The sequence below is a fragment of the Panicum virgatum genome, chromosome 7N (genome assembly GCF_016808335.1).
Source record: "Panicum virgatum strain AP13 chromosome 7N, P.virgatum_v5, whole genome shotgun sequence".
Classification (NCBI taxonomy): domain Eukaryota; kingdom Viridiplantae; phylum Streptophyta; class Magnoliopsida; order Poales; family Poaceae; genus Panicum; species Panicum virgatum.
Window position 1 is genome coordinate 17,582,365 of NC_053151.1, and position 8,483 is coordinate 17,590,847.

At 44.9% G+C, this 8,483-nt stretch overlaps 1 protein-coding gene across 1 annotated transcript; it reads right to left on the minus strand.

Moving 5' to 3' along the window:
* Window positions 1-4,539: 4,539 nt before the first annotated feature.
* LOC120680964 lies at window positions 4,540-5,103 on the minus strand. Its single transcript, XM_039962526.1, has one exon. It carries the CDS (start codon window positions 5,101-5,103, stop codon window positions 4,540-4,542), a length of 564 nt encoding a protein of 187 aa, XP_039818460.1.
* Between the last annotated feature and the right edge of the window lie 3,380 nt (window positions 5,104-8,483).

The window sequence follows — 8,483 nt, forward strand, 5'->3', positions numbered from 1 at the left end:
CACACGCTCGAGCTCATTCACCAGGCTTTCTGAGTGCCGATGAAGCATGTGAGCCACCATGTAGTTCATCTCCTGGTGCAGGGCTCTGGTGCGCTCCTCTGATGGTACAGATAGGTCAACGTTGTCGAGAGTGCCTTCGGGTGAGAACCCCTTCCACCTGATGCCGTGGTTGCGGGTCCGCTCGAAAGAGCCGATGAGATCGGCTTCGAACTGAGCTTTGACCTCATCATACTTTTTCTTGTGTTCTGGAGTCAGCTCTTCATACGTGACATGTTTGGTGACCGACGGAATCGGTGCTTGGTCCTGAGGTCCTGTCATCTCTGCGGTGGGCGTTGTTGCTGATGAGGGTCCCACCTGGTGTGCCAGAATGTGTTGTCGGTCAAAACCCACCGGCGAGTAGCGACAGGCAACACGAAGAGCCGGGAGGTCGCCGGGGCGCTGACAGGCACTGCTCCCTCGTCAACGGCCCGCAATCCTGTCACACGTCGTGGCTTTCTAAGACACAGGGCGTGCCACCTGACCTATACCCGATCAGGAAGGTGTGAACGTGCTTGCGATGATTTGCCTACAAGCACAGACACGTGTACACATTAGTCCGAGCCGTGGTCAGCTCCCCGGGATGTCTCTTGCATCGGCTTTAAAGAGCCGATCGAGTCCCGGTGTCAGATTGGATCTGCATATCCAGATGGTAATGAATAAATCAAATAACTGTAAAGCTGCTTCAATTGAATCTAGCTAATCTATTCCACGACGGTAAAAGCTTCACTGCTAGATCGGAACATCCTACACGTAATTGGGCCTAATGAGCGTAATAAATAACTAAACCTTAACCAGAATAGAGGCCTAAGAACAAGCGAAAGCCGATTCCCGGATCAATTCCCTGTTAAGACTAAGGCAAAGCATCTAATACATCACCGGATCATCCAACCCGTTTGCAAGGCCTAACCTATCAGATATTACGCCGATTCTTAAATATAAGAACAAACCATAACAGATTAGATCTACTAGATGGAAAAGAAGTAGGGTGTCATCTCTACGTGACTAATTCCATACAACAAGAATTAGTATAAGATTAAAACATGATCGCGCAGAGATGACATGATGGTCGTAGATGATAAGCAATAAAAGCACGATGAATCTACTAAAGATCATGCTATGAAAATCAGGATAACTAGCACTACTCGCCATAAAAAATGCTTCAGTACGAGTAATACCAAGGTAAAAGCAAGAACAACGCTGCCTTGATCGCAAGAAGCGATCAGGGCAGCATGGTGCTTACTTGGATGAAACCATAAAATTAGGGGTGGCGGTGCGCCGAGAGTTGTTGTTTGCAAACGTGATGACGTTCTCTTCTTTACAAATATCATAGGGTACATATTTATAGTCCGGAGACTTGAAAAACAATCTAAACTAATGTGTCCATATCGGACTCTATCTCTAACTCAATCTGAACTAAATCTAAGGATACATGGCCCAAATGGCCCAAATGCTCACGCAGGAGCTGATTCGTAAGCCTCCTTCAATTTCTTCATTAAGCCCAACTCACTCGCGGCCCATTAATTAACCCTGTTAATTTATGGCGATAACAGATAGATATGTTAGGATAAACCCCATCAGGTTATCCAAGATGAAACCATCTTAAAAATATCCAAGACCTACTCGAGCCAGCGAGTAGGGTGTCCTGGGCAAGGACTGGAGTAATTTTTAAGATAGATCTGTTAGGATGAACCCCATCGGGTAATCCAAGACGAAACCATCTTAAAAATATCCAAGACCTACTCGAGCCAGCGAGTAGGGTGTCCTGGGCAAGGACTGGAGTAATTTTTAAGATAGATCTGTTAGGATGAACCCCATCGGGTTATCCAAGATGAAACCATCTTAAAAATATCCAAGACCTACTCGAGCCAGCGAGTAGGGTGTCTATCATGTAGACTAGAGTAACTACTAAGATTGACCAGTTAGGGTGAACCCTGTCGAGTTACCCCAGTAGGACTAATTTTAGTAGTATCCAAAACATACTCGAGCAAGCGAGTAGTTTTGCCTTTAACCTAAGACTGGAGTTCCTTATAGTTGACTTGTTAGGATGAACTCCATCGAGTTACCCAAGTTGGACAAACTTGGTATCCATATACCTTCTTGAGCCAGCGAGTACGTTATGTCCTTATATTGCGGACAAGGATGTGGCTTGTATATTTATCCCCATGGAAAATTGTGTAAGCTATCCTGATCAGGTTATCTAGGTCGGTATGAATCTGTGAAGGTTACCCTGGTTGGAAAAACCTATCAGAGAATAGTCCAATATGATGCTGTGTTGACGGTCCTTAAGTAAAAAATAAAGCCATCAACTCCTGCATCTTTTTATAACATTCAATCACCAAATGTAGTTATAGGGCTTATTGCTAACCATTTCCATGAGTTTTGGTGAATCTTGGATTGCAGGCACCCATACACGGAATAAGACAAAAAAACACAAAAGATGTGACACAAATGCACAGAATATCCAATCATGCGTCACACTTACAAAGAGGGCCCAATTGACAGAGCAAACCGACATACAAAGGCCCAGCACCTACGTACACAGGAGAGGACCCACCAGGCAATGTACCAGAGAAGGACGGTAGCCAGAGGCGGCACAGGGGGGTCGGCCGACCCCACTTGTCAGCCAAATAGGCTGCGTCTTGGCCGATGATTCTCCCTTGTCCTCCCGAAGGCGGTTATCAACGTTTCCATGTAAAGGGATGGCGGGAACCGACCTCTCCAAGCTATAAAAGGGCCTCCACTCACCCCTCCCAAGGCATTCACAATTCCATTCACATTCACTTGTTGGAGAAGTAGTGGTAGGACTCCACTTGTATCTTTAGAGTAGGGAGTGTGCGAGGCGGAGGATCGGAGAAGAGCCGGACTTGTCAGCCTCTCTTCATCTTGTACCTCGACGGGTACGAACCACTTGAGTAAGTATCTGGAGTTCATCTTCTGTCAAGTTCTTGGTTAAGTATTCTTAAGTTATTTATTCGTTTACGGGTTCATCGTACATTCTTGTAACGTATGCTCTGGTAGAGGGCCCCTGATAAAGACAGGTAACCTTGTACGCCGCTAGAGTAGTAATCGAAGGATTAGACGTGGTGTCTAGGCCCTAGATTGCCTTTGTTTGCCTCGTACTCTATAGTATTGCGGGGTAGACCGCAGGTGGTGACAGCCCTGTCGGTCCGCTACGAAGCTGCTTCGTGGTTAGTGCACTCCCCCTGTCCGGGTACGGCGTGGAGCAACACGCCGGAGGTCCCTAATAGTATCTGGGTCAGACCGGTGCCCGAAGTAAGCGAGTAAAAGTCTAAGTCTACCTTACCTTGATCCTTATCTTTAGATAAACCACACTACCCAAAGCTTTCCTACTTCTTGTTCTCCTGGGTTAAGCTAGCCAGAAGGTCGTTACACATCCGTTCCCTGTGGAAATTACGATACCCTAAATACTTCCGGGTGAAGTGCTACAACGGTTTCTTCCATGTGCTTGCGGATTATTCTGTGAACGTTAAGAAATACCAACATGCTGCCAGGTTGAAAACTGCCTCTAATGTTGTCAAACGGTTAATGGAAACACTTGATTTATTAAAGAGATCAACTGACATCACCATGTTACTTGGATCAAGGATAAAATCTGCGCAAGTGCTCGATGTTCCAGGAATTGGGTACCTCATTACCTTGTAACCTTGGATACGATGAAAGGTCCCTCCCATCTGGAATTTAACTTGTGCAGTCCCGTTTCATCTTGAATCCTTCGTAGAAATAGATCTCCGATACTGAAAGATCTTTGCTAGACATTGCGATCATGATATTGTCTGACTCCTTGAAGGTATCTAGCTGATTGGGTCAAAGCATTGATCTTGACTTCTTCGACTGAATCCAATTCAAGTTGTCGAGCTTCATCTGCTTCTCCTTCTTGATAGGCTTCTACTCTTGGAGATTTCCACATGATATCTGTAGGTAGTATAGCCTCTGACCCATAGGTGAGGAAGAAGGGAGACTGTCCCGTCACCTTGCTAGGCTGTGTTCGCAGCCCCCAGACCACATGGGGTAGTTCTTGAATCCACTTGCCACCTTCTTGGAGTTGGCATCATAGAGTCTCTTCTTCAAGCCGTCGAGTACCATGCCATTGATACACTCTACTTGGCCATTTGCTCGAGGATGAGCCACTGAAGCATACTTGACCTCTATGAAAGAATTGTCGCAGAAATCCCAGAAAGATTGCGATGTAAAGTTAGAGCCAAGATCTGTGATGATGGTGTGAGGAAATCCAAATCGGTATATGATGTCAGAGATGAAATCCACTGCTCTATCTGATGAGATCTTGACAATGAGCTTGTACTCGATCCACTTGGTAAACTTGTCGACTGCTACCAGCACATGATTAAATCCTCCTGGAGCTACGGTTAGAGGTTCGATCATGTCCAGACTCCAATAGGCGAATGACCATGATGGAAGGATTGTTATCAGATTGTGTGCTGGGATGTGAGTCCTCTTGCCGAAGAATTGGCAGCCATGGCATCATCTAACAAGATCTTCTGCATCCGATACAGCTGTTGGCCAGAAGAACCCTAATCTGTAAGCCTTGCCAACAAGTGTTCTTGATGCGACATAATTGCCGCAGACTCCTTCATGTATCTCCCTAAGGATGTCTTTGCCTTCTTCAAGGGTAACACATTTCATCAAGATGTCAGAGGTAGAGCGCTTATATAGGTTGTCGCTGACGAGAACGAAACCCTTGCTTTGCCTGATGATGTGAGCAGCTTCGGCGCTCTTGGCATCAACGTGTGGTGGAAGCTTAAACTCCTTGATGAAGTCGATGAACTGAATCCGCCAGTCTTCTTCAACCATTAGCACTTCTCTTACTATGGCCGGGGCCTCCTCGTCAGTAGCTTGTTGACTTTGTACCTTAACTGATGGATGGTGTAGTTCATGAACAAAGACTCCAGGTGGGATAGCTGCTCGAGTAGATCCAAGTTTGGAGAGGACATCAGCTCCCACGTTATTGTCACGGTCTATGTGGTGGATTTCCAATCCTGAGAACTTGTTCTTGAGCTTTCTTATTTCTTCGACATATGCGTCCATTGTATCCTTGTTGATGTCCCATTCTTTATTTACTTGCTGGACGACGAGTAGAGAATCGTCGTAGACAAGTAGTCGCTTGATGCCGAGAGAAACTGCTAGGCGAAGCCCGTGTAGCAGGGCCTCATATTCTGCTTCATTTTGGAGACTTTAAACAGGATTTGGAACACATACTTCAACTGTTCTCCCTTGGGGGAGATGAACAAAACTCCCGCACCACCTCCGTCGAGCTTGAGTGAGCCATCAAAGTACATTACCCAATGCTCAGGGACGTTATGAGGTGCCGGGATTTGATTTTCCCGCCATTCAGCTAAGAAGTCGACTAGTTCTTGTGACTTGATTGCTGTCCTTGGCTTGAAGTTGATTTCCAAGGCTCCCAGTTCAACTGCCCATCTTGAGATTCGTCTGGTGGCATCCTAATTATGGAGTATATCCACCAATGGGAAGTCAATTATTACTGAGATCTTGTACTCGTCGAAATAGTGTCAAAGCTTCCTGGAGGTGATTAGAATTCCATACAAAACTTTCTGAATTGATGGATATCTAACCTTTGATTCAGAGAGTAGTTCGCTGATGAAGTAAACTGGTCTCTAGACGCCGTAAGTGTGGCCTTCCTCCGGACATTCGACTACTATCGCCGTGCTGACCACATGAGTAGTCACATCGATTGTTGACATTTCTTAGCGTCGCCACTAGGAGTGGTTAGTTCCTAGCAACGCTGCCAGAAATGCTGGTGTTGGTATGTCTTAACATTTACAGAAAGATACGCAAGTGCACGAATATACTGTTGTAGCATTTCACCGGGAAGTATTCAGGGTATCGTTATTTATATTTTCCCAAGGGATGGCTAGGTTGTGTAAAGTGTATTTACTTAGTTGCATAACCATGACACGTATGAGCAAGATGAAGACCACTGACTAAACAGGGGTAAGTGGTAAATAAAGGATAATCAGGGGTAATGTAACACATACAGAACATCCAACTCTCATGAATAAAGAATAAACAAGCACACCTAAGGTTAGTGGGAGCATAGGCAAAGATTCCTAATATACTATTCATGTTAACGGATAAGTTACGTTAGCCACATTGTTAGAGCTGCAGGTGCCGGGAAATTAGGGACATCGAGGAGAATGACCCGCACTGGAGAACATCTTGTCTTGTTTCATCTTTGCATGAACTCCTACACCGTACCCGAACGTCGAGGAGTACGCTAAGCGAGAAGCAGCTTCCCGGCAGACCGACAGGGTTGTCACCACCTGCGGTCTACCCCAGTCACACTGTGGAGCACCGTCATATCCGAAGGATCCCACATACCCTGGCACCATGCCCGCAAATGAGGTCACTACCCTAGCACCCCCGGGTCCCCCACCCTTCAGATGGACAGGTAACATGCTAAGGCAAGCCCGAAAGCACAATGAACCGATATCCTTTCCCAGATCATCTGGTCTAAGCATGCAACTAGAATAACTTGGTAAAGCACAGATCAAGGCTAAGCAAGCTACGAACATAGCAAGATAACCAAGAATGAACTCTGAATGAATAATATAGAAAAAGTCGGAATACAAAGCCATACCGGAGGCCGAGGATTGCTCGCCGACCCCGAAGACGACTGGATTCGCTAAGGAGATGAAGTACTAGCCTAGCTCCACTACCCTAAGGGGTACAAGTCACAAGAGAGTGTAGAGAGAGAGAGAGGCTTCCAAGTGGTGTGTGTGAGAGAGAGTGGTGGGAGGCCCTTTATATAGTGCTTGAGGTCGGTTCCCGCCATCTCCTTGTATGGAAACATCGTCAACCGCCTTTAGGAGGATACGATCAAGCTTCCCACCAAATCTTAGCCTCAGAGGCTGCCAGGTGGGGTCGGTCGACCCCCCTTGGCGCCAATTCCCACCGACCTTTGCTGGTTCACTGCTTGGTGGGTCCTGATGTCAGATGGTCAGTGCCGGAGCTTGGTTGGTCTGTTTGGTCTGGTTTGTGGGCCTCCTTTGCTCATGTTACGCAGGACACGATCGTCTATGACTTCTATCTGCGTATTCGTTGTATTTTCGTCTTATTCCAGACTTGTGCTCCTGAAATCATAAATTCTCGAAAACAACTGTGGAGCTAGGTTAGTGATACAAATATGTGAGTAAGAGGTATAATTTTCCTTCTTTTATGATTATAGTTGACGGTCATATTTTGCACTTAACGACCTTCAACAACACCCCCAAGCTAGCCTTTTGCTCATCCCTAAGCAAAACAAGGCGCTCGTTATTGATCAGGAGTTGCTACAATGTTGAATTTCCAACTCATACTTAGGCACAACCTAATGCTTCTTACCTTGATTTTGAATAAGTTGGCCTTTTGTTCTTACCTCTTACCTTACTCATGTGGGACTTATAGCTTCACCTCATCTTTGGCGGTTGAGAGTCAGAACGGTATCATAGAGTGCTCATATTTTTTTTCTCTTTAGCTCAACTGTCAATCTGGAGTTTTTTTTGTAAAGTTTTTCAAAAGAAATTTATAAAGTTCCTTGGATGATCTCTTGGATCGCTCAATGTGTATGATTCCTTACCAAGCCTTTTTATTCTACCCTTACTTCCTCAACCTATCTCTAATGGCTATTTTTGTGGAGCTGTAGGTATGGAGGATTTGAAGGCATACCTGCTTCTCATATTTTGCTAAGTCAAAGACCAGATCCAAAGGAGAAACAAGTCATAAACCTTGATCAAGATGTGCAAGTGTGTGGATTTTTTTTGGTGGATGGTGTATGAACTCCTTTGTGTGTACCATCTCTCTCTTTTCTTTTTCTTTCTGGATAAGGGGCTATCTTTTCTTTCCTTTTTCTCTTTTTTTTTGACATGCCTAGGCATGTGGCATACCTTCTTTGGGTATGCATCTTTTATTCTCTTTTTTTTTTGACATGCCGAAGCATGTGGCATATCTTCTTTGGGTATGCTTCTTTTCTTTTCTTTTTGCATAGGCCCATATCCTCGACATATTTTTTTTGAGAGAGAGGTGTCATACATGGACTTGGAGTTTTATTTTGTGGATGGATGAAATTTTTGCTTACTTCCAGTGTAGAAGCATAGCATGTGGTCGAAATGTGTACATGATCTTGATCATGGGAGTATGAAATGAATCCCACTAAGGGTCACAACAATTTGACAAAACTCAATGAGATAGCAAGTTGCAAATGTGGATGGTTTTGCAATGAAGAACATCATATGGCTTTGGATAGGAATTTCATATCATCGAGGAATTTTATTATATTTTTGTGTTTTCAAAATTAAATACTCCGGATGTCAAGTATCACATAAGAGGAGATCATAGTAACTCTACTTAACCATATCATAGCTCACAACAACTTAGATTTGGATCATGATTTTTGCTACCCACAAGTTTCA

What these genes read in the sequence shown, in the direction of transcription:
- LOC120680964 (XM_039962526.1), bottom strand. Translation starts at nt 5,103, where the DNA reads ATGGACGCATATGTCGAAGAAATAAGAAAGCTCAAGAACAAGTTCTCA.